The following is a 27,145-nucleotide window of genomic DNA, read 5'->3' as shown; positions in this document are numbered from 1 at the left end:
ATAAAGTTATTTGTAAAAATACTTCAGAAAGAAGAAGCATATGAGATACTTTCTCTGCTTTTTTATCACTGGTGATAGTTCACTTGCTGTACTCACACTTGACATGAAGAGTCCCTTCCCTAAAACATGCTTTAAGGACACAGTACCTTTGTGTCCTTAAAGAAGGTTGCAAGATAGGGAGCACTTTCAGGTAGGCACAGTTAGACAACAAAGCAACAGCAGCTGAACAAACCTTAAGTGGACAGCAAAAAAAAAAACCTCTATTTACTACCTCTGTTTTACAGTTACACAGCTAGGACAAAGGCTCTGAAAAGGTAACGTGAACAAGTACTGAGAATTAGGCCCTGCTGAGTGTAACTGGCTTTTCTAAAGATCACACAGCAGTCAACATTTTATCAGCACTCCACAAACAAGTTAAGGTTTGGCTGAAATTGAAGGTCTCTCTCCCTTTAGCATATTCTCAGATAATAGAACAAATGTCAAATCAGTACAAGATGGCATATTTACAAAATTGTACCCTGTTTTGCATAACCTAATGATGCAGCAGTTCTTAAGGACTGAACATTTCAAATCTGCTAGAAAAAGATTGCCAAATCTATGACTGTTTCAAACACTTGCCAAAAGCATATCAAATTCAGAGTGAACTGCAAAATAATGTTCTCACAAGTTGAACAGTCTCTTCAGTATGCTTTACATGGCTACTGTGTCTGACCTCCAGAGCTCTGCCCTGATTCAGTCTCAAGTCTTTTGCATCAGGGATATTTCTTCCAGGCCACCAGATTCTCTGCCATTCAGTTTAGGATTATATTAGGAGCACCACCCATGCTTGTTTCTCTTTTTTACAAAGCTCTAATTTTTAATAGTTTACAACGACCTTAAAAGACACTGAACATACCTAATTAGCCCGCTTAGGAGCGTGAGTCCTCCCTCAGACTTGACTCCTGACAAACAATATCTAACATCTCACATTCTCTGCATTCCATAAAGTAAAACCTAATGTCACAGTAATACAAAGGCAGGATGTACCCCTCTTACCGCAACAAGTTTCTTGAGTCTATATGTTCAGTCATTAATAATACTCTACATGTTAGGAATGTGCCTAGCAGTGTTCATCTTCTCCAAGCACGTGCATACACCATCTCATTTCTTTTAAATCAGGGTGCATACTACAGTTTATGCAACTTTTCACTTTTCATGCCAGCTTTACAGCAATGCAGCAGGATAGAGAATATATGATGTAGCACACAAACCTGACAGCACAGAGTTAGCAGTGCAAGCTTTAACAGCTTCAGCTGTATGTACTAGCTTTCAGTACAGATTCTGCATTCACCTCAAAAACCATTCATTTCAGCAAACAGCTCTCATAAGTGTCAAGGGGCCAGGAGGCTGGCTATTGGGACTGGGACATGGATCAAAGGGGCTGTGAGCCAGGAACATACTGAAGTCAGCAAGGATCTTCAGCAATAACAAAATCCCACAGCACAGTCACTGAGGCTACATGAAACAACAAACTCACTTCTCAAGCTACCCCACCCTCCAGGTTAAAAGTAAAGTCCAAGTACCAAATTATTGGTAGCTTTTAACAACAAACGAGGATTTAAGTTGCATTTTCCTTTCTCTAGGAGCAGCAGCAAAGTGTGACAATCTGATCTAGGCAATTACTCCTCCTCCATCTAGCCACCATTCTCCCCAATTAGTCCTCTGAGTAACACATTTGAAACCTTTAGCTCTTTGGTACTGGCAGTTTCAACGTGGCCATTGCCAGCAATGGATACCATGCCAAGAAAATCCGACTCCTGGCTTGAAAGGATTAAACAGTCCTCTGTTGCCATCTGTGCCGTGAAGCTGGTGAGTGACTTTGTGCACCCAGAGCGTTAACGTTCGTTCTGCACAGCGACAGGAACTCGTATTTACACTGCTACCTCGCAGACCTCCTACTGTTCCCACTGCCTTAAAGAAACACATTTGGAAAAAGGCAGGCAGGAGGCTGCAGGCTGCTGGTCAGTTCCTGCTGGGCCCAATAGCTCAGTGGTTAGAAGCGGGAGACAGACACACTACCAAGTTGTCCAGCAGTCACTACCATTGTCCCCAGTCCTGACCAGAACATCTCATAGAGCAGTTGACAACACTAGAGTACTGTAAATATATGTCAAACCACTTGTTTCAGTACATATATGTATATATTTGTATGTTTTATCAAACTATTAAAACAATGCAACAACCCCCACCCTTTTTTCTACCCATGACACTTTTTTAATGCACACAAGAGTGCTACCTGTCTTCTACCCTGCTTACCAACCCAAGCACAGAGAATGCTCTATTTCCTCCTCTAACATCAATGTTTGGTTCCAGTATCACCATGGCTGGTCTGTGAAACAGTTTTCTGTGAAACATTTCAATAACCAGGGCACAAAGTACCCCTGAGATTCCTCACAGTTCTCCCATAGCCACTGTATTTTCACCTCAGCCTGAAGTTTCCCAAAACCTAACAGAACATTTGGTTGCTCTGCCCTATGCCCAGCTACCTGTGACTGCAAAAAGCCCTTGAGGCAACAAAAATCATCTGGCACATGGAAGAGCAAGTCAAATTACATTAGACCAAGTCAATTAGATTAATCACGCTGCAACAAGGACGAACAATGTACGTGCAATTTGCTTTCAGCAGGACAAATGCAGATTCCCTCACTCCTGTGCAAACACTGGTCATTTTAGAACAAACTTTGGACACCCTCTGTTTATGGAGATGGGGTCAACATTTCAGTCCTGACAATGCTGGCTCTCAGTTGATCAGCAATTTGATATCATCATGGTACAGAAAGATTTGCCTACCTGTCAAAGTGTTCTAGTATTGAGAAGATTTTGCTTTCCCTGCAAAAAACCTGCAGATTCCTAAAACAGGGAAGTTCACACGATACCCATTTAAAAAAAATTACATTTCATAAAAAATGGGAGTACATTTGTTTTAGTGAAAAATATTTAAGAGAAAGCATACTTTGCTCATGAACATATAAATTTTAAAACAAATTTGTTTCTTGGTAGTTAAAATAAAAGTTTTTACAGCTTATTTTACAGTCTGCAAAGTAGTCAAATGGAAGTGAATGTAAAAAAAAAAACCCTGAAACATCAACACACCAAACAAACAACAGAAACCCCCACACCATTCACCAAGAGGAAGCTGCCTTGTGCAAATTCAAACACATGAGACTACAGCCTCTAACAGCACAATGCAACAGTTCTAGCAGGAAGGAAGAAAAAAACTTATTTCTCCCCACAGGGAAAGAACTAAACTGTTTAAAGAACAATAAACCAGTTTAGAAATGAAACAACACACAAAAAAAGTGATTTCTTTCTTACATTATAGTTCTTCAGATTATCATTTTCTGTAGGAAGGCCCATGTATCGCTCTGTGTATATTGAATCTGAAATATAAAAAATCCCAAAATTAGAATCTGCTACTTAATTTAAAGTCTGTCTACCATCAATTTTACCCATCAATACAAGCAGTAACAATGCATACTGGAAATCAGGTTTTCCACAATGAGGGGTATAGGTAACCATCGTTATTCAGAATAGTTAATCTTCTTGTTGCCATGGACACCTGAATGCTGAATATTAATATAGCACTTTGTGTCAGTGTTTCCTTATTGTTATTCTTTCAGTAATCCTAAAAAAATGACTGAAGATGTTGCAGTAAATAACTAGCATCTGAAAAAATATCTTATTTATTTTATCTAAATGTTTACTACCAAAAATCTATACTATGAAAATATAATAGTATCTTAGGATTCAGCTTGGGTGAAAAAAACCATATTTTTTGCCATTTTACCATTTTCAGATTTGCAGCTTTGTTTTAAACCATAAAAATTAATGCTCTGCTGCCGTATTTCTAATGTCCATTTGACTTCTCATCACAGTTGTTGCACTAGAGGGTCTTTTATGCTGAATATGCCTCCATAATCCTTCATTTAACTAGGTAAAAGTGGAATTTTACAGATCTTGATCATGAAAAAAAATCTTTTCTGTCATACTGTAATATTCATGTCCAAAATATTACGAGGACATTGCTATGTCCCCAACAGACTACTGCTACTGCCTGGCAGCATGATCTGATCTGCTGAATTAGCTATTATACAGCCTCTGTGCTAGTTGCAGAATGATAAATTAGGCCTTCTTTAGCAGAGGTTTGCCAGGGAAAGCTTTCCCTTGAGTGTTTTTGGACAAATAAAAATGAGGAAAATGTTAAAATGTGTTCAGATTGTACCAGCACCGATTCATAACTTCATATAATTTTTTTTATCTGGGAGGAGGGCCCCTATAACTAGCCCATTTCTAGCCTCCTGCAACTACTTCAAGCTCTAAAGGCTTGAAGCATGTAGACACTTGTCCACTTGATCAGGTTTTTCTCACATCAAGCTATTTTCAAGATGAATTAGATTTATAAAATCCAAATTTTACATTCAAAAAAAAAACCCTGACCAACCAACCTAAGGCAATTCAAATCCTATTCTGGTACTTTGAAAGACTAAATTACAATGCAAGTTCAAAGTTAATCCTCATAGTTCATTCTTATAAGTGAAGTTTCATTTTGAAGACTCAAAAGTTTAACTGCAATGGATTTCTGACACACAATACTGTGTCATCAAAGCAAATGCAGACACATTACAGCAGTACTACCAATATTACAATGACTTAGCCTTCATTAATGGATAATGGGATTACCTGAAGTTATGGATCTGACTTTTTAAAATGGGAAATAATATTTAGCGTATTGGTTTAATTTCAAAATGCAGTGGCCACGAGCTCATAAGAACAGACCAAGTGGCATTTACGTGGCATCTAGTAGATAATCCAAAGTTCTGTGCTACGAATCCACACTTTGCAGCGTGTGGACTGGAAGACATATGGGAATCCTTGTAACGAGGAAGCCCTCACATACCATAATATTGCCAGCGTGACACGGGGGCAACCGCTATTCCACACTTGAACACGCCGCTCCCAGAGCCAAGCACCATGGAGGTCGCATATCCCCCATAAGACTGAGAAGAAAACATTGCTGTTATTTTAGTCAGAAGGGGAAGGATGGGGCCCATCTGCTACACAGTTCATCAGGCATTTATAGGATCAGCGTTTTTCATATTAATGAACTCCATGCTGAATTTGGGTCAGATCTCAGCCAGCCTGCTCGGTCGGGGAAACAGGCATCAAACAGCGCATGGCAGCTGTGGCACTGATGAATGAGAGCCTGATGGGGAACAAGGGCGCAAACGCTGCCGAACTGTGACTCAGCTGAGGATGACTGTGCTTGGTAGCACTGTAGGCAGCAGCAAAAGACAGGAAACGAGACACTGCTGAACCGCTGTGTCCCTTCCCGTGCTGGGGGAGTGGGTGGAAGCAGAGCTCTGGCCCACAGTCTGCTCTGATGAGTAGTTGCAACAGGGCGTCCAAAAATTTCCAGCTCCCTTGGAGCAGGCCCATGGTAACTCGCTCCCTAACTCTCCCCCAAAGTGTCAGGAGCAAGACTGTGACTGGGGAGTGAAGGATCTGCTGAGTCTGTGGGAGGAACTGTGCAACAACACACTCCTTGCTATACACAGAAAATTTACTCACAGTCTAGCCTGATACACAGATGAGTAAATATCTGACACACTTGAGCATCCAGGCAGCAAGATACCTAAACACTGTCACCAACCGCCCAAATGACTGCCCTCACCAGAGTTTGAATGGGTTAGTTAGGAAAATGTGCCCACCCACATTCAAAAACAAGAGCTATTTTTGGATCTCATTCCTGTCTTAAAACCAGATTACAGGCAAAGGGAATTGCATCTTATTTCAAAGTCCTTAAATGTTTGGTCAATTCCTAGGTCCTTCCAATGAGATTAGCAAAGTAATGCATGCACTTAGTGATTAAACACTGTTTAAGTGCCTAACCTGGCCACAGTAAAGGTATTACTGCTGAATCTATGGCAAACAAAATTCATGTACATAGTGACAGGCTGACAATGAGAGGCTGACAATCTAAAAACTCAAGATATAAAGAAAATCTGTTTGCCAACAGGTTCAACGTCCAGGATCCATAAGCCAACATAGCTCCAAAGAGGAATGTTCTTCTACTATTCACCCTGAGGGTCGTAAGTACTTAAGATGGGATTGCAGCAAATCATCAATTTCTGAAGAAAGAATTTTCCTTTCACTACAGTTAATACCATTACATGTGATTTCATATAACAGAGATGTTTACCCCCAGAAGAAAAGCTATTAAAGACACCATATTGCCATCAAGCGATTTATTCATTTGTGCCTGTCACCTGCAGTGCCCAAATTTCAGTTAACAATTTAATTCAGCACTGCAATCACTTACACTATGTACACATGTAGCTTTGCAGCTGAGGGTGCATGCTATTAAATGATTTAAATATTTCCATCTACTTTGCCAGGTTTTAAAGATGCATCAAGCTAGAGAAATCTGGCCTCTGGTTGCAAATACCATGATAACCATCCCACACAGCTGGCTCGAGTGTAATTTCACATCTTTTTTAGTATCAGTCATCCAACTGAAGAAATGCTGTTGAACACATACTTGGATTTTTTTTCTTTTTAGTATAGGTTCATACTTTACACAGGAACTTGGCAGCATCCATTTAAATCGGTTTTTAATCCCTCTAGTACTCCTAATTTCTCTTACAAAGGCTTCTGAATGATTGCAAAAGGGTAATGTATAAACACACTTTTAAGATGAACTTCAACAGCTCAAGTACTGGATTGTGCTGTGACCCCAAAGGTGCCTCACATGAAGCACTACAGGATCTCACACACATGACAGCACAATAAATAGTTGTTAAATTAAATACTATTCCCGCCAAAATTTTTTGAGTACTTACCCAACCCCAAATAGCTATTCTGTCCTTATCAACAAAGCTCATTTCAGAAAACTTTCTGAAAGCAAACAGAATAATTAAACACTAAACAGACTGCAGATATCTGCCATTCTACAGATGTGCCTATTTCCTATCAAGTCTTCCTCTTTCTATTGTACAAACAAGCATTTCCCACTTCATCATAGTGACTGCACATGAAAACATATGACAATTCAGGCACATGTGTCTTTAGGAAATTTAGAAAAAATTAATTTAATTTAAAAAAACATCTGTACATATGAAACTCCGAAACCCCTCAATACATAATCACTGACATTTCTATTGTATTAGGTCAGATTTCACTAACTGCCTTGTCTTTTTTTTTAAAGATGCACTAAAATCAAATTGCAGCAGTAAGGAACAGACCAACACATGGAAATACAGTCAGCATAAAAATAATTAAAAATCAAGAAGATTGTGAAATTGTTTAAACTCCTTAACATTTTAAAATCCCACATAAAAAACCCTGTAAGATCAAATTTCATTGCAATTCTGAGAGATCTGTACTGGGATTGTTTGTTTTAGTGAGGTTCTACAAGCATAAACCAAGTGACAAATGTGAACTACAGTTTGAAGGCTGAGTATTTCTCATAATTCTGTGACAAGAGAAACTTGCAAATGCTTGAAGTAAAACTTCCATCTCCAAATTCCTTGGTAGTGTGTTCTTCTACTGCTATGACACATATCATCTCTATAAAATCATCTCCATAAAATCAGAGATATGGTTAACTGGTACTACAGCATTAACTCTCCTCTCTTTTTAAGCATAAAATGATGGTTGGCATATAAATGACACACTTCAGTGGACAAAATTAAGCAGAATGCAGTTACTTTTTGCCAGTGTTTTCCCGATGACGATTTGAAACCTTCACCTTTTTTTCCCCCTTACACAATAAGCACATAAAAGAAGGAGCAGGTGTTGACCTTTCCCTGTGGCTCACCTGGCTGCTTCTATCTGATCTTCCACTTCATATGTTCCCAGCCTCCTGTTTATGGCGTGCATGATCCGGTCGCCCTGGTAGCCGCTGCCCCTGCCGTCGAAGCTGGCCACGATGACGCGCTCCGTGCTCGCCAGGTACGTGGCCCAGCTGAGCCGGAAGGCTTGGTCCACTTTCTGACTGCAGGGTCCTGCATACCTAGGGGAAAGATGCCACAAAATCCAGGCACTTACTCTCCATATATTCTCACATCAAGCATTTGAAATATAATTACTGCTGACAATTTTGGCCTTTAAAACAGGATAAGCTTTCAAATTAAACTGAGGAAACAAGGAAAGCATCACTGACTGACTTCAAGGTGCCACTAAAAGCAATATGCTTTTTTGAAACTTCAGCTGTTAATCAAGAAAGCAGGTGTTTTTTTTTGTTTTTGTTTTTTGTTGTTGTTTTTGTTTTAATTCTTTCTGCTCTAATAAGCAACCTTCATTATTTTGACTTAAGGCAGCTAATCAGAAATCCAAGCCAAGTTTTCTTCTGTTTTGGCATATCTAGTCACCTGAGTTTCAAAGTGATGTTCTCTATTTCTGTTCCACTCACCCATGATTTATTTGGTTTAAGCCTGAAATCAATGAATAGCCTTCAACTGGAAAAATGAAAAATATAATTTTCTATGTCTCATCAGTCTGAACTATTTCTTATGCAGGCTGAGAAAAAGGAAGCAAAACTATAATTGTATGTAACTTTTTACTTGAAAGTATTTCAGACGCACTTGATCATTATGAAATCATACTCTGAGTGCCCTGATGGTAAAATTCTGTGCAGCGCACTTCTCTAGCCATTGTTCAACACAGTAAGAAACAGAAGGATGGCTCATATGGCTCTATAGCCCACTTTTATCAGCCTTAAAAGCACAGAAAAAAGTACTGGAAATTTAATTCAAACTATGGATTTATATAGTTCCAAAGTAATTTCTGATATTAAGATCACTGTGAACCAGATGTGATCCTGACAAATATCAAGGTAAGTCAATAAAAATAGTATCATAATCAAAACAAGCCTTAAGAAGCCAAGAGCACTGGCTGTTCATTAAAATGTTCAATGTTCAATGGCACATCAAAAAGTGCTACCAAATTGCATTATATAAAGATGTATTTACCAACTAACAGCCACTTTCCTTACAGAGTCACCTTTTTGTAAAAAAGAGTAACTTAACATTTTTCTTTTAATGCATACCTAAAATTCAGTAATTCACATTTAGAAGAAAACATACCAGGATGAACAGAAGTGCCTGAGAAAGACCAATCAGCACATGCTCATGGGCTTGTATTTATGAAAAAAAATACACAGCAAATGCAATCCTGACCAAAGGATGATGTTTGTCAACATTGAGGGACAGTCAAATATTACAGAAAACATGCGATGTCACACACACTACTTCAGCTTTAGAATACAAGACTTATTCAAGGTTTCATTCTGCATTGTGATTTCATCAAAGATTACTCCGAAGGAACATCACGAGCAGAGGAGGAGGTAAGCTAACACAAACATCCTGGCTGTTAAGTCACGTATCTGCCTCAGTGCCAGTGCCAGAGCTGTGCTCATTAAACATTACATCATCTTAGGGCACAGGAATCCACTATGAACTGGGATAAACCCCTATTTTCCATTCCATCTTAAAACTACTTCAAGAAGTAATTAGAAAACATTCCAGTTTTGTGTTTCCTTATTAAGAACATTTGAAGTAGATGAAAGTGATTATTAACACAACACTGCCATGTGGTTGAAAACTTACACATCAAGGAGCAGAGGATGCTTCTTTGATTCATCAAAATGAGGAGGCAGAATCATTTGATACCACAGGTCTAAAAGTGAAAAGAGTTTTGACTTAGGTCAGCTCTCCAGTGAAATTACTTGACATGCATTACAACTCATACAAGAGAACATTTGAGCCACCCCCTAAAATTATAGAGCAGTTTCAACTGGACTGTCCTAATATATACATGTAGAAGTTCCTAGCTATTCATTTTAAAAAATGTTTTACAGCTAAACTAGCAGAAAGTAATAAAATCTGGGGAATCAACATGCCGTCTCATGACATTATTCTAAGCTTACATGTGAAACTTGTTATGTCTCTACAGTAGTAAATCTAACACAGGTTCAAAAATAAAATTTCTCTCCCAGCAGAGGAAAGAAATTCTATATTATTTTGAACCTGCCAGATAGACTTTGCTTGACAGTTTGTAAAGCATCCCAGAAACATATCCAAGTATCTATTATTTTTGAAGCAATATTGATTCCAGTTCCATTCATGTCATTCGTCCTACCCAAGCTGGCTGTGAGCTGAACATTTTAAAGGCACACCCTGTAAGTTTTGCAAACTGAATGACTCAATTGTTCACTCATGAATTTTAAGTGAACTGATGCTGCAATGCTGATGGACTGCACTGCAGTAATAGTCAGAATGCAAATCTGACAGAAACTTGCCCAGATACAAAAATGCAAGGCATCAGAACACTGAAACATAAACAATCTAAATGGAACACATTAAAATACTCATTTTAATTTTTCCATACTCTATAGTCACAGATATACTCACTCCAATAACCTACATGGATTTGTGAGCAGACTTGAAGCTTTAAGTAGGACTGCATAAATGGATTTGCTTCTCCTATTTTTGATATTAAAAATAGATTCCCCTTACCCAAAAGCTTTTACCCTGAAGACATGAAGTAGTAAGAACAAAGAGGAATAAAAAAATAATGAATATACAACTGATAGCATGAAGAACATCTTTAAATCTCCATCTTGCCTGGAAGATTTCATCTTTAGCCCTAGTAAAAACGTGACAGAAATAAAAGACAGAAAACACAAAGATAAAGAGAGTTATTATATAAATAAGGTAACAGTGAAAGAAGGGAGGCATCAAAAAGAACAGTTAGCAATGACTGACTTAATACAGTTCGTAAAATGGAATTCCATTAAGAATCACTGCTCATTTTATCAGGAGGAAGTTTGTAATGAAGAGAAAAGCTAGTAGCAAAGGCTGGAGCAAGTACAGTTTAGACAGGTACCAAGCCTCCCACTGCTGGGCTCCTTGATGTTGCTCAGCCTAAAAGCACACCACAAACACTTCTCTACCCAAATTCTGAGGGGCACCACTCACAAGGCATTAACAGTTCATTTTCTAGCATTTTGTTCTGGTCTGTACTAAGGTTTATGCAGTCTCAGAGCATGAATGTGCTTTCAAGAATAATTATTCAATCCAAATTTATTCAACCTATTCAACCCCCACACACAAAGTCAAAGGTGACAGAGTTGAAATGTTGCTTAAATGTTTTTTCAAGATTTTTTCATTTAGACTGTGTCTGCTTTTTCATAGAAACTGCACTTCTCCACTCTCCCAACCTGCTAACACAAACCAAGGGGACTTGTGCCTGTAAATCAAAAAGACCTACTTGATTTTATAATGTAATTTAAATTCAACAATGTTAAAAAGCTTTGAGTTTGTGCCCCAACCTCATTTCTCTTATTTATTTATTGCACTGTTAGAGACTTCTGGTTTCTAGTTTATTATTAAAGGAAAAAGGAGTTAAGCCACTTCATCATGAAAATATGAAGATACGACACTGTGGAAAAAGCACATTTTAGGTAAGAACATTTTGGGATTTCAGAAAATAACTGAGAATATTTAGAAATCTCAAAAAAAATCACCTTGCCTCTAAGTTTTGAGTAACTGCAAGAATTCCTATTACACCCATCTGTCCTGTCATGCTCCACAGCAGAAGACCTTGAACCATTTGGTAAAAGGCGGGGGGGGGGAAGGGAAAGGTAAAAGACATTTTTGAACTTACTGTATCCACCTATACTAAGGGAGCCAAATTTTTTTGAAGGCATCTGAATATCTTTCAATGAATTTTCCAGTTCAGTGTTCTTTTCCAAGTATCTGAGGACTAAATAACAGAGTAAGTAAGATTCAAATACTAAACAGATTTTTTCAAATGCACGGCTCTTTAATTGTGAACCACTTTAAATATTACACCTGAGATGATGGCAACTTATATTGCAGTTTTAGTTTACTGCAGTTTTTGTTTTTCTTCTCAGATTCAACACTTACAATATAGTTTTCCTTCAGTTCTTTTTTCCCTGTTTTCCACCGAAATATTGTTTCAGAAAAACCAAACAATTATTCCGTAAATAGGTCATACACTACTTACTGTATTCTAGCCCTGTGTAAAATAATGTTAAATAAACTCTGAATAAATATATATCAAGCTATATAATTTATTATTCTGGTAATTATTTGAAATTAAATTTACCCTTTATAACTGACCTTTTTATTATTATACTATGCAATGAGAAGAAAATGAGAATAAATTTACAGTGTAATTTTCTGGCATAATATAAATTAAAGACAATCCCATACCTTCATCATCAGTGCTTCTGTGCAGGGTAGACATGGGCAGGCCAGGACCTGTTAACAGGGCATAAAACCTTCATGTTTGCAAGCTGGCTTGAAACACAGCCCTCGTAAACTGGAAACGGGTGAATCATAAAAGCTCAGAACTTGTGCCCCTCCAGTCTGCTCAAGCTAAATTTTAGCTTAGCAGGGCCCAAATTCAAGCCACAGCATCCCACAGAATGTTCAGGCTGTCTCAGAGATGAGCCACATGAGTGTGAGGTGCTGAAGAACAGAATTTCCCCTCTTTAGCAAAGCCCATGCCTTGGTGCTGGACAATGGTCTGGCCATCAGAAAGCTTTGTCCCAGGGACCACAGCAGCTGTCTTCAACCACTTTTACAATCTGACAGAAAATTCTGTCTGCTGTCTGTCCTTCTAGCCCATGGATTAAGGAAGATCTCGGCATGTTAAAAAACAGCATACATTTAAATTTAAAGTAATTTTGGAGACAATTTTTTTCTTCCCAGCCATTGATTAATTTAACCCTTGCATTGTGTGGCAGGAGCACTTAGAGGTCACAGACTACAGTCCCCCTGCTTACCCTATGATTACATTACTTGGATTTTCTTCTTGACCAGCACTATCTTAATTTTGTTCTCATACATAAAGCACTGCTCTTTACCCAGTCTGTTGCTTGTCACACTTTCAAGAGCCTCCAAATTCCTTCTGCAGGCAGAGCTACGCATACATCTCTCGAGGAGATGCACAGTGGACAGGAGTGTTTTGCAGCTCTTTCGGGTCCACTGACAGATAGAACTAACAAGTTTTATCCCAGTTTTATCCCTTTTTGTCAAGGTACTTTTGAGCCCAGGAGGCAGTATGTTTTTCCACTGCCAATACATTTATCCAATGTTATCAACACATATCATTGTTACACAGTACATATCAAGATCCTGACGAAGTGAACTTCACCACCCAACTAATCAGTGAGTCATGTTTATGTCAATTAATTCGGGATATACTCACCGAGACAATTTAGCTGATAATACTGTGTGTCTTTGCTGAAGGACACAGAATAATACTGGCATCTTTTTTCATCCAGATTACAGCTAACACATTTAGTCAATTTTGGACTGCTTTCCAAGAGTACTCTGCAAAGTAAATGAGCTTTATCTCAGAGATATTTTTTTTAAGCTATGCTAAAGCAGTATATGCTTTTTAAGTAAGATGGCTGAATAAAAAAGGTAAAATTTGGAAGTGATAGAAACTGATTCAAAAACTAGAGAAAACACAGTTTCAGCTTTTGAGTTCAATTAATTCTGAAATTATAGTAATAGGAAAAAAAGCATGAGGGTTATTTTTAGGGTTTTTTGCTTGAGGATTTGTTGTTTATTCTCACAATTTCCCTTTATTAACTGAATTTATAGAAATATATTTCCATTATTTTTGCAGTTTATACTCTTACACTGATTTTCATTAAATATCCTAAAGATGACCCCACATTAGGCTGAACATACGAATCCTTTAAGTTTTCAGTGATTTTTCTTAAAGTTTCTCTTTTTCATTAACAAAAATTTCACTCATACTGTAGAAAAAAGAATTTCTTACTTATAAAGATTTCTTCCTCCTGGCATTTTATTATTTTCATTACTGATGTAGTATCTATAAAAGCAAAACATACTGGTTTTAGTAAAATATTTACAGTATAATTAAAAATTTTATCTGACATGTTTAAATCAGATTTTTAATAAGTTAAAAGTCTTCTCCCTCCTCCCTCTCCATGCTTGCTTAGACCCTTGTTACCAGCCCTTATGATAGGAAGAGGCACCTTATTTACAGATACTTACAAAAATTGATTGGTTACAGCTTCTATGCTGATTACTTCCCAATCTCCTGAAGTAATAGCTACTGGAACCTGGAGCAGGGGAAAAGGCAAGGCAAGGAGTAGGACATGAGACTCCTTGATCACCAGGAGAAAGCACAAGCCAGCAATGACTGTCCTAGACAAAATTCCTCACCTGTGAGCCATTTATGTAATGGATGTGCTTGTAACCTGCTGTGTCGCTGAAGACTTTGTAGTAGGAAGACTTGTCGGGTGCAAAGTGAGGGACAGATGGCTGAAACTTGAACATAAGAGAGATGTCTATTAAAGCAAAAAACAAAACTCCAGATCCTAAGCGATAAATTTAGGTTTTAATATCTTTAACCAGGACTCTCAATGCTTACAACAAGGCATCAATGAGTGTACTGCAAACATTTTTGCCTTCTGACTTAGTAGGTAGAACCCATAGCCATCACTCTTAAACACACTTGAAATGTTTTCCTGCTCCTTAAGCAGCAGAATTTCCTGAGTATTAGTCCTGGCAGTGATCCACACCCCCCAACTCCCTCCCCCCCCCAGAATGTGAAGTACTTTTGGTGGTCTTAGTTTTCTACAATTTTAGGAAATAATATGTGCATCTACTTTCAAAAGCACTGTTTTATTTAATCCAATGCAGCTGTAACCTATAAAAATGCAAATTTTGCAAATTCATGTTTTTCTTGAATTTCCCATTTTAAAACACATACGTGTGAACAAATTCTTTGAACTCAATTTCTTTTTTAGCTTAACAGTGAAAAATGTCCTGCTCTATTCAAGAAAACACAAGCTTCTTTCCAAGAGGAAATTTTGCTAGCAAGTAGGTGATTACAGAATGACAGAGAACTCAAACTGGAATAATATTTTCATGAAGTAATGATCCATTTATCAATTGAGAGTGACAGAAATGAATCAATTTCTTCTATTGACTGCCATTTGAATGTGCTACATACGGTAGGAAACAGAAGAGGAATGAAATTGAGCTGAATGAAATAAAACTTATTTCTGTGACAAATGCCCAAAGGATCTAAATGCTAATTAGGCAACTGACACAATGTAACTGCCTCGGAGATGTTACACCCATCCTGAAATGGTGAAACAAAGCTGAAGTGATTTGCCTCCGGTCATTCAGAAAGCAATGACAGAAACTAAGTCTTTCTAACCGTGTGCTCCAAATAACCTCTCCTTCTTCCCAAGCAATATTTTTGCAAAAATTAATCTGGCAAATATTTTGCTAGCTCTTCCCTTATTTTTCAAAGTGTGACTTTAACTCAACTGGCAAGCTCTAACAGCTGATGACCTGGAAGCCTTATACAGCAATGCAGGCTTTTCTGAGCATTCTTCGTTTAAACATAATTTCATCTCTATTAAAAAAAGCCCAAAAAACACCAAAAACCCAAAAAGAACCCTAACCAAAACCACCAAAAAACCTAAAAAGCTCTCCCCGCCAAAACCCAGAAAAACATTATAGATACAAAGACAGGACTATATGTCTGTATTCTACACACATAGATAATTTACTTAAATTTTTCTATACATAAGTATGTGCATATATATATATATATCTTGCAAATGTATAAAGATATTCCTTATCAATCAAATATAATTTTATCATCCCTAAGAAGGTGAAAAAAATAAAAAAGGAATAAATATACCTATCCTATGCCCTCTTCAGTCCTCCCTACTCTCTATTTCTTTCTCAAATCCAAGAATTGTACAGTGAGATTATGATTTCTTCCAACAGCTCCTAAGAAGTGGGTTGTCTCTTTAAAAGAAACAAAAAACCAACAACCTAGTTTAGTGGCACAGACTTGCATTTTGCCCTCTCATTTTGCACAACTGTTTACAAAGTCTGCAGCTTGATCATCACATTGTCTAATTGTGAAGCCTTTGCTGCAGAGAAGCAAAATGTGTCAGCGTTAAGGCCTTCCTTTCCATATCAAATTTGACAGCAGGTGGGTTGATCTCTCATCTTCATACTGCGGATGATTTCATCCCTGCTGTTGCCTCCCTCTTTGCATTTCTTTAAACTTTCATTTTTGACTTCAAAAGTGAATTAGTGACTAAAGCATAATCAGTGTGTGGAAAATGCGGGAGTGGAAAGTGTACTCTGTGTTCTCATCAAAAACTCTGAAACTCATTTCTCCCTCCAAATCTGAACTTTTGCATCTCTGCTTCACTTCCCCCAGATCTTCTGTGTGGTTCATTAGGTGCCTACTCCCTACCATGTACAAAAGGACTGAGAGGCAGCTTGGAAAGCACCACCCAGACAGTAGCGGCTGGTTTGGCAGAAGTGCATGAAAATTTTAATCTGGCCAGTTACATTCATCTTGTCCCCATTTCTCTTCAGTGCATATTTTACGCAGGGGAAAAATAAATAAATGAGTAGCCCCAATTAAATCCTGGAATGGTTTGTTGCAACCTGATAGACTAAAAATTACCTTTGTCCTTGATGCCTTTATTCCAATACAATTCAAAGGTTACAGAATACACTTCTAAATACATTACATTCCCTAGATCTTTCTGGAGGTAGTAGGAAGATGAGAAAGCAGGTAAGCCAGAATAGCTGGCAACTCCCCAGAACAAAGGGAATTCTGAATCTGAGCTCCTGCATTTTCCCCTACCTACTCCTACCAAAGCAGCAGGTCAGAAGCAGAAAGGAGTCTGGAAAGGGCACTCTGCTTTTGGTAAACTGAACATAAAATCATAGAAAGGTGTGGGTTGGAAGGCACCTTGAAGTTCATCTTGTTCCAACCCCCCTGCCATGGGAAGGGACACCTTGCACTAGACCAGGGTGCTCAAAGCCCCATCCAACTTGGTCTAAAACACTCCTAGAGACGGGGTATCCACAGCTGCTCTGGACAACCTGTTCCAGTGCCTCACCATCCTTCCAGCTAAGAATTTCTTTCTAACACCTAATCTGAGCCTACTCTCTCAATTTGAAGCCGTAACCTCTTGTCCTGTCAACGAGATGCATAGGTCACAGAGGGCATGATTAGAGCTCCAGCCATACTGCAGTGTCAGCCCAGCCTGGGAGTTCAGAACCTATTACCCACAAAAAAATTAAGCTTAACCCAGGTGTGGGGTGACATTTGAGATAATTTTTTCCTGTACATGTAAAACACAGCAAGCGAGAGGACTGAACCTACACACAAGAGGCACTGCAAAATGCAACAGGCTCATATGAAATTTTCATAATTATCAGAATTATTTAGCATGTAGCAGTTTTAGAAATTGAATACTCACTCTGCCAATCCAGCCAGTTGTACTTTCTTCAGTAAATTGTTTTTCCTAAGAACAAGAAAAACAAACAATCCCACAACAATTATGTTTATTTTACATTAGGCTTTATTTCTACAAAGATAAACACAGAGATATATTCTACTCCTTTCTAGTTTCATCTACCATTGCAACTCTCTCACCTAATTTCTCTTACCTTTGGACATGACCAAGTAGCATTTTCAAAGTCACAGACTGTGAGGACTGAAAAATTCTGAATTCTTCTGAGCCACTGCAGACAAATCCTTTCATCTGTCACCCATGTTACAACACTCAAATAATGATCACTGAAAACAGCAACAACATAAGATATTTAAAATCCTCTCTATAATAGCATACCATACAATTGCATTCAGCAATTCACTGAATGAGACTCATCTGGCTATTTTCATTTCAATCTACTCTTCAACAATAAACAATGATGCAAATGTAATTGAGCCATTTTTTCAACTGTTTTTGCTGCTAGTAGATGCCTTGGTTATTTTCAGAGATACAATAATGAATTAGATGGCTCATACAAACCCACTTCCAGAAAGACTGCAATTAAATTTTAACAGCTATTCTCTAATGCATAAAATAATAGCTACTCCAGGCTGTTCATAAATCTTGTACTGTGTGCATCTAGAGGAAATTCTTCTGAATATTAAGTTATATATGCCTTAGATTAAGCAATTTTATCCTTAGCTGCCTGAAGTTGGTTGCTGGTAATTATTTTCTGAATGATAGATACTTTTGTTCAATTTAGTAGTTATTTCTTTGGTTACAGTGGAAGGAGAGATCATACCAAAACCAGATATGACTATTTGAATATTTTACTTTCATCTTCAGAATACCACCCAGCTGACATGAAGGATGAAGTATCAGAAAAAAAAACATTTTCATGAATATTCCTGTATATTAATTTTAAAAATGCACCACATAAAATTTAGTGGCTTTGTTTACCATAACGATCTGTTAGATGTACTGTCTTTTCTTATTTTAGATCTTTCCTATCTTCTTGAAGCCTTATGAACTAAAATAAAACAAACTTCCCCTCCAAGGCAAGTATACATTTTTAACCGTAATTTGCACATTTGACTTAGTTCCAAGTTCATGTTCCCTTTTCCCCCAAAGTTAGTTAACAAAAATGTGTGGGAAGTCTTGTGATAAGAGTATCTTTCTGATCACTGCAGTTTGGGGAAGGAAACACTACAATTAGTGTGCATGGCTTAAAAATATGTCAAGCGGTTATCAAAAACCTTCAGATTTATTTCTACATTATAGTTTCAAATTCATGTTTGGAAAAGGTCTATTTCTGCATTTACATTTGACTGGGATGTCAGCAGGTCATTTAATTGCTACTGCCATTGAGTCTGCAGGAGCTTGTTGGTGAAAAAAAAAAACCTGAAAAACCATCATTCTTCCTGTACCTATAATAGTGGTTTCCCTTGTTTTGTATAAGGGGACTTAGTCCCACACTTATCATCCCTTCAAAGTGAGAGTCGTTAACAATTCTGGTGACTATAAATCATTAATCAGACAAGATGAACATTACAAGGAAAACAAACAAAACAAGTATCATTTATCAAGCTATTACAAGAACCATCTCTCCCCTGTGAGAGTGGGAATGCGCCTTCAGTACTCAACAACACACAAAAGGTTAACTAAGCTGCAATTAACTCAGGTGTAAAGTACAGTAGTTTTGCAATGCCCTTCCTCATTTGTTGCTGAAAAGGGATACTCTGCAACTACTCTGCTTAGAAGTCAGTTTCTTCTACAATAGATAATTTCAGACAAGAAGGATCCATTCCCTTCATCCTCCTGTTGGCCAACAGGAGCCCCCTGTATCCGTGGTGCCAAAACCAGTGTTTAAATGCTGGATGGATTTCATGCTGGTCGTTCAAGCCGAGTGTCAGGTTTCAAGTACCATCACATGGCAAAGCACTGCCATTCCAGATTCTGGCACTTTTTCTTGACAAATAAAACTCTTGCTCTGCAACACAAGTGAGCTGCGCCCCCTTCATATGTAGGGGTAAAATTGGTGCTCATGCAAGCTCTGGATAGCGCTGTAGCAGGCAACCATTTGCTGAGGCACTGCCCCTCAACATCCCTAAGTGTTGTGAATGTTGAGGTGGAGTGAGGTATGCCGCCAACTTAAACCCAGTTTTGCTCAAAATTTAGCTCTGTGGAAGTAAAAATAGAATTTTCCATCACAAAACCTAACCCTTCCTGTCATACAGTGGTGTACATATATATACAATGTAAATATTCAATACTTAGTGCTTCCAGGAAAACCCCCACCCAACAGCAACACTGCACATTGCTTACCTTTTCCTACTTGTGTACTTTGCTCTTGCTAAGTTCCCCAAGACTTGTTCTGGCCACCTCAACTTTTGCAGGATGCATATGGTGAGACTTGACCATTATTTGGATCAGTCACTGGGAGAAGGAGTGAATTTTGATCCTTGAACTCATCATTCAAGATTTATATTTGTATTAATTCTGACTAACAGAGTCGCAAATCAATTTAAAAATGGATGGACTCCATGTAACTCACACCTCTGTTAGCCAGATGGGTACGAGGCTGGAAGGTAGATGATGGTTATTCTCCTCACATCAACTTCCATAAGGTATTAACAAAAATTTAAAAACCCCTCTAAGATAGCAAAAATCTTAATCGGTACTGAGCAAAATGTAAAGGGCTTTTAATTCTGAGGCACTGGAATTCTGGAGGAAAACAAGGCACGACAGCTATCTAACATGCAGCTATGGCAGTGTGACTGTAAGGGAAGGATAAAGAACAACATATTCATAAGAACTTGCATCTCTGTTAACACATGGATGTGACACTGTGGTGAGGCTGAAACGGAAGAGTACTGATATTCCAGTTATAGGCCCCCACATATGAAATGCTGGTTTTATGCATAAGCTAACAGACCTTTGTTTTTTTCTCGTTTATCAGTAAAACCTGTGCTTTCATACCCATCATGTTTGTAAGTGCAAACCTCTAAAACATTTCCACAATACTGTTAAAAAGAAAAAAAACAAACCCCAAGATTTGGGATAGCAAATTGTGTGCATGCACTTTAAATTGATGTAGCTGCTCTTTACAAAATACATTTATATCATGTTGTGCATTTCCAGTGGCATTTTGAGGAATACAATTTTCCATTTACTCTGAGAGGTGCTGATTTTCACCATCTTCCCAAAGAAAACAAACATTTTAAGTATAAATCTGAAGACAACCATGATACCTTGCCTTAGCAAGGAGTCTGCTTCCAATGAAATCAAATCTTCACTTACCATTAAGGTTTTGTTTTGTTGGGTTTTTTTTCTCCAGTGAATAGAAATACATATATTATAATTTGATTATACGAAAACTTGCTCATATTAAAGTTGTACTGTGAAATGACTTCACCATAGTTAGACTCCACTGAATGTGATGAGCCAAGAACTTGTCACATTCTGAATATAACATACATGGAATATGCCATCTATATATAATCACTAGGAGGATAATCTCTGTGCAGATTTTCTCTGGTAAATCTTGTTGCTACCAGAGCCACATTACAGGGAAAAACTGCCATATACACTGAATAAGGGAGGTCACATATAAAAGCTCCTCCTCTCCCATCAAAAGAAACAATCAAATATCAAATATTTAACCAAAATTTCTCACCTTGATTCTATTTCTGCGGGTGGAGAAATTTCAACACGCTTGAAAGCTGGAAGTGATGTGGTATCCACAATAAAGAATTGTACAGTTGGATTTGTAGCTCCTGCCTAAAGATAAAATTTTTCATTGCATTTTTGAAGAGAGAATATTCTTTGTGAAGCGTTTGAAATTATAGATGAATAAGTCACTACAGACAGAAAGGTAAAACTAACCAACTGCAAACATGTGAGAAGACAAGTTCCTAAACGCAGTTTTATGACTGGTATGTAAATTATCCTTTGTATTTTTTACACAGAAGTGTTAGCTATGAGTTTCAAGACAAGAAAGACTACTACATTTAGAAACAATCACAGGGATTTCTGTATTTGACCAGCTCTCATCCTACATGCCACACACAGTACCTAGAGAGAATCAAATCCATTGCTAACACATAGGAAAAGGCTTCTCCATGGAAGCAGCACCTTACATGAACTAATCATATCACAGCTGCCTGTATCACAACCAAAGCTGTGACTGCAGCATGCACTGCACTATCTCGGATGTAATGCTGCTGACAGCAAAAGAGCTGTGTCAGTAAGGGCTGCCTCTCCTGTGGTTACCCAGCCAAGTCCTCATGGTGACAGCTAGGTAGCTAAACTTGATCCACCTCCAGAAGTCAGCAATGTTCCAAACAAAAGGGGTTTGTAATAAAATGTGTAATTTAGATTGGCAATTCATTCTACACCTTTGTCTCTTCTCAGGGGGTATGCTCAGGACTGCAGCTGTCAGTGACCCTTCTGGGGGAGGCTCCAAGGGCACAGGCCATGTGCTCCAGGACCTTTGGGAAGGGTAGGGAGCGAACACGGCTGCTGCAGAGAAAACTGAGCTTGGCATAAAGAGGACAATTTCTCCACCAGACAGCTGTACCAGATGAGCAATAAAGTGGCTGTATCATCTCTCCTGCCCCATTAATCAAGACTGAAAATATCTTCCTGGGATGGCCAGATCATCATGGATTGGGGCAGGCAGGGCATGCCAATGCCTTAAACCAACACAGAGTATAAAATCCCAGGGGTGAACAGAAAGAACTAAAATGATGGACTTGAGATGATTTCAAGCCATCTATTCCTTCCCAGCAATGGGGATGCCCAGCACTGTGATGGTGAGTGTATTATGGAGGCCAGTTAGGAGAACATGCTTGTATTGACACTCAGCAGGGTAGTGCAATTGTTGTACTCTAAGTGTAATCTGTACTTGCTTTATGTCTTAAGTGCATTGCTTAGATAAATCAAAATCCTGTATAACATCAAATAAAAGGTAAATCCTGTATTAAATATGAAATCCTCCCCACATGGAGCACATGAAGGAGCACTTTGCACTCTCACCCCATTCAGCCCAGTGCCAACTGCGCCATGAGCAGTGGGCATAAAGTCACATGGAGAGGAGGGGGAAGGAGGAGGAGCTCCTTGCACTAAAGCTTTCACTCTCACAGCTAAAACTGGAAGAGCTTAAGGTGTGGGCAAAGTAACTCCTTTAGCAGATTCCTCCTCTTCCTCTCAATACAGGAAACTGAAATTGCTAGATTAGCTGAGGAAGATTCCATTATCAATACCATGCACAACACTAACCTAATGTACATCTGCCTAATGCCTTGTACCAACTTAGCTCCCTGAGAGATTTTATATCTCAACATCTACTCACTACCTCTAAATCTTCTAGTGAAACAACAAAACCTTAAATCGCACTTTTTTTCCCCCCTCTTTTTTCTTTCCCCTGGAGATAATAAAATACTTTAACATTGCCAGATGCTGTTGACTTCAGCAAGAGTAATCACAGCAAGCTGTTGAGAAGAGACAGACAATATTTTCATTAGCAGGAACTGATTAAATGAGACTACTCTCTTAATGAAACTGCAGAACAAACATATTTAATAAATAACACAGACCTTGGGATATGGGATTTTAATGGTCTTTGGATACTGCAAGGTGTCTTCAGAATAAAAGGAATACTCTATAACAGGGACTTCTGTATCATTAAAGGATGCATATGCCAAAAAATTGCCATTTGGAGACCACCACAGAGCAGAATGGGTGCCAAACATTTCCTCTGAAAGAGATGCAAATGTATTTAAGTTATAAGTGATAAGTTGGCTCTTCTATCCTAGGTGCTGTTCTCATTAGTTTTTAATAGGATTTTTTTTTTAATTGAAGTTCAGATACTAAAATGCAGACTGTTTGTTGGGGTTCTGAAATGAGACATTAGATCAATGTTTATAACCTATCATGTGAAGCTAATTCACACTAAAATTTCCAGTGACACAATGCAAACTAGGCAAACACATATATATTCTTAGATCCTCACACTAGCCAGGTATTAAGCCCAGATGAGAATGCATGTTTCTTTTAAAATACAGAGTTTGATTAATTTGAATTTTTCAGTGGTAAGGAATGAGATAACAATAAAACAAAGTTTTTACATAATAATGGAAAATAAAACTTGCTTGATGTAGTTACCTTCATAAACCCAGTCTGGTATTCCATTGAAAATTTTATTTTCTTCTCCATTTTTAGTGATTTGCACAGCTTCTGCTGTTGGTGAAGCTTTTACATAAATATTATTATTCCAAACATATGCCTGCAAAACATCATTGTGATAACAATTACTATTACAGTAAATCTTACTTCCTTTCTTTATTTCATCTACTGGGCAACTTACAACAGATGACAAAAAACATCTTTCAAAGCTGCATTTCACCAAACAGCCTTGATACTTAACAAACTTGGAATTACTAAGACAAATACTAATACAGATCAGGATGAGCAATATAATTTCAGGCCTAGATGCAAAAAACCAAATCAGATGTGAAAAGTGACATGACTACTGTATCGAGTTTTGAAAATCCTGCAATTCTCTTTCTCCCAAATACAAACTTATTTTCCTTCATCAGGAATTATTTTCCACTAATTCGTCTTTCAAAGAAAACTATCAGGGCTTTGGTAAACCATTCACTGGGGTCTCAGTGCTCCCAATAGATCTGCAAAGATGGTACATTTCTTCAGCAGCACTCAGAACTCTATTTTCTGGCACCTGCCTGCCTCTCTAATCACCCCTGGTTCTCATCTCCAATAACTGAACAACACAGTTTTATTCCAGAGCTTTGCTCCAAGATGCAGAAACTCTCTTCATCTTCCTTTGCTTCTGTTGCTGGTCTTTATAATTGACATACAAAGTCACTAAGCCATAAGAATAAATAAACACCACATTCTCCTGTGGCAGTCTAACGCTCAGCAAAAGGAAGGCACAAGCCTTGCAAATGTGGTGGTTGGCACCATTGACATGGACTGCAGAGGAGAGGAGGAAGAAAACAACAGCGGGAAAGAGTACAAGACAGATTTTAATCCTCTAATCCCATTACATGCATCCATCAAGTAAAACTTCATCAATTTTTGTGTAATTAGGAGATAAAAATCACAGAGTGATGATTAAATAGAGAGTTGTAATGCTGCTGTCTTTGAAAAGGATGAGCTACTGTCTGCAACTGTAAAAACACAAAGTTCCTGTGCATTTGTGCATTTCATGACTGCTGGGGCTACTAGTTACTTTCAGGAATGCATTTTCATTAAATAACAAAAGAAAACACACAGAGGAACTTTGGAGTCTTTCCAGCTACAGTAGTCAATTCCGAGACTAGTTCAGCTATTTCACCTAGCAGTAGGAAAGTACCAAAACTTCAAGGGTACAGACAACATGAGTTTCCATGTCATGTGTAGGAAAATGACTCTATATATAAAGTTTTATTTTTCTTTACTAACCAGCTTATGACCAACAGGTGACCAGGATATATACTGTGTATCATTAGGTAGTAGTCCATCATCTAAGATAGAACTGGAAAAACAAAAACAAAATGCAGCCAAGAGAAATCAGTGAAATGATATTTTAGTGCAAAATGAATGTTAAAACAACATTTTATGTGCAAAAATTACTGACCTGCTACTGAAATTATAGATGTGATATGAAGCTGTAAAGGAATGCCTCCACAACTGCAAAAGAATTATTTTAATAGTAAAGAAAATAAATTTCACCAGGTTTCACATCTCTTGCAGCTTGAATTACCCCTAAAGCTCTCCTTGTGATTTTTATTAAGATATTTAATATTATTTTTATTAAGATTAGATATATTTTTATTAAGATTAGAGAGAACACAATGAACATACAAGGGTAACAGATCCCTACCAGGTTTAAGGAAAGACTAAAGAATTTCCACTCTTCTGGGGTCATCACTTAAATACTCTGACTGAGGCCGTTGACTGATTAAGGACAGAGCTACAGATGCCATAGATGCTGCAGATTTTCAGAAATCCTTGTAGCTACATGGCAGACTATCATCAGTGTGCAGTTAACTCTACTCCTTGTGCTTTACTGGCTCATTTCCTGTTTCCCGTCTCATTTTTCATGTTGTATTATTTAACTTGGCATCTTATTTTATAATAGCTCTCACAAGTCCCAGCAGTATGTCTGCAGCATTTCCTCCAGTACCAGGGTGACCTTTTCCCATTCATATTGTCACAGAAATAAAACCCTTTGAGTAATCTGCCTCTTGAAATCTGTATCGCTCTGTGGGTACTTAACAGAGAAAGATGATGATGATAATGCACACACATTTAAACATGTTCACTACGTGGGGCTGGAGAGGTTTGATTCAGCCCACAGCACTGACATATTGCAATAATGCTCCCTTCTAAGAGGGTTCTTGGATATTTGTATGAAGATATAAACCAACAACTTAGTACTACACAGCCAGATGGTTATTACATAACAAGTGTCTACATCCTCATGATTCATTTTGTTACTCTCTTTCTTTGCAATAAAGATTAATAATAACAGAACTTTCAATCACACTGTTATATAAAATATCTTGCTTCAGCATTAAAACAAAATTAACTCTTATGAATGCAACAAGTAAATACTACAGAGCAATAAATTACAAGTAGAGGAGATAAGTAGGGTGGCTGGTAAAATATTAGGCATTTTGTGGCCTTTAATGGTGAGTGAAGAGCCAAAAGTTCTGAACAATTCAGAAAAACAAAAGCTAACTGGCTTAGTAGGATCCAGCATGGAAACTAAAACTGAAAAAAAATTGATGACTGAGTGCACAGACTGCATCTGGCACAGCTCAAGAACCACTCTGGGACTGCAAGGCCAGGGCATGTGGGCAGTGTTCAGTGACACAGTGCTCAAGTATTTGTACACTGCACAAGTTAGCACTGAACTTTTTACAAACAGAACAGGCACCTCTCTAGAAAAAGGAAAGAACAACAAAGTCAGCGGTTTCTCAGTGCACAAACTGCACAGCAAATTATCACCACCATTAGGCTTCTCAACTGGCACCCAGAGCCAGATTTTCATGCCACCTGGCATAAATGTGGGTTGACCTTTGTTGCACGGCTCAGCACCGTGCCAAGATGAGGCATTCTGCTGCAGGCTTTTCATGTGCTCGCTGACAGGAGGCAACAGGGACACACAAGCCCACTCCAAGCACAAGCCTTCTTTGAAGCACATGCAGATTTTCATTCACCTCAGTTTTAAACTCTTACCTCCTACCACCACAATGTAACAACCACATATATATATATATAGCACACATATACAAGCAGATGTATACCAGCATATCTACTCATCACTTCTCCTTACCCACACAACTCCTGGGAGAGCCATGCCTATCTACTCTCCTAGATTGTCTTCCCAGATAAACCATCCAGCCTTGTTCTCCTTGCAATAACTCTACATCCACTTTTTATCCAGATGATTTTTTCCCTCGGGCAGTTAGCTCTCTTCTGCCAAGCTCACAGATAATACCAGTCTCTTCTCCTCCTGCCTGCTCAACTTGACTGTTCCCTTACATTCGTCACATTCATCTATCCTCCTGCATTTCCCTCATGTTCTCTCAGCCTCTCAGTTGTTCCCAAACCTTTATTTTCCAGTTTCATCCACAGGTAAAGTGCACTTGTACCTTTGTATAGCTGTATTGCAGAAGAGCAAACTTTAGGTCAGGAGACAATATAACAGTGCTTGCCTGGTACTTATCCTGTCAACAAAGGAAGGGCAAAAGAAACACATTAAGCACT

The 27,145-nt window shown here is 38.2% G+C and overlaps 1 protein-coding gene across 3 annotated transcripts in view; it reads right to left on the bottom strand.

Moving 5' to 3' along the window:
- The window catches only part of DPP4 (dipeptidyl peptidase 4), a 43,127-nt gene that overhangs the window by 6,817 nt on the left and 9,165 nt on the right, over positions 1-27,145 (bottom strand). The window contains exons 5-23 of one of the 3 annotated variants that reach the window (XM_030952748.1): positions 27,031-27,105; positions 25,008-25,060; positions 24,833-24,905; positions 23,534-23,654; positions 22,966-23,126; positions 21,045-21,148; positions 17,544-17,673; positions 17,354-17,398; positions 14,268-14,372; positions 14,097-14,164; positions 13,858-13,911; positions 13,276-13,400; positions 12,276-12,323; positions 11,704-11,802; positions 9,645-9,714; positions 7,856-8,050; positions 6,879-6,933; positions 4,937-5,036; positions 3,355-3,419 (exon numbers count right to left, since the gene is read on the bottom strand). In XM_030952748.1, the coding sequence (XP_030808608.1) occupies positions 3,355-3,419; positions 4,937-5,036; positions 6,879-6,933; positions 7,856-8,050; positions 9,645-9,714; positions 11,704-11,802; positions 12,276-12,323; positions 13,276-13,400; positions 13,858-13,911; positions 14,097-14,164; positions 14,268-14,372; positions 17,354-17,398; positions 17,544-17,673; positions 21,045-21,148; positions 22,966-23,126; positions 23,534-23,654; positions 24,833-24,905; positions 25,008-25,060; positions 27,031-27,105 (1,746 nt within the window). Of the gene's footprint in view, positions 1-3,354; positions 3,420-4,936; positions 5,037-6,878; positions 6,934-7,855; positions 8,051-9,644; positions 9,715-11,703; positions 11,803-12,275; positions 12,324-13,275; positions 13,401-13,857; positions 13,912-14,096; positions 14,165-14,267; positions 14,373-17,353; positions 17,399-17,543; positions 17,674-21,044; positions 21,149-22,965; positions 23,127-23,533; positions 23,655-24,832; positions 24,906-25,007; positions 25,061-27,030; positions 27,106-27,145 lie in introns of those variants that run through there. The other 2 variants (XM_030952749.1, XM_030952750.1) reach the window with 2 other exon arrangements.

This window comes from Camarhynchus parvulus, chromosome 7 (genome assembly GCF_901933205.1).
Source record: "Camarhynchus parvulus chromosome 7, STF_HiC, whole genome shotgun sequence".
NCBI classification, from domain to species: domain Eukaryota; kingdom Metazoa; phylum Chordata; class Aves; order Passeriformes; family Thraupidae; genus Camarhynchus; species Camarhynchus parvulus.
The sequence above is the reverse complement of the archived record's forward strand: the minus strand, read 5'-3'. Positions and strand labels throughout refer to the sequence as shown.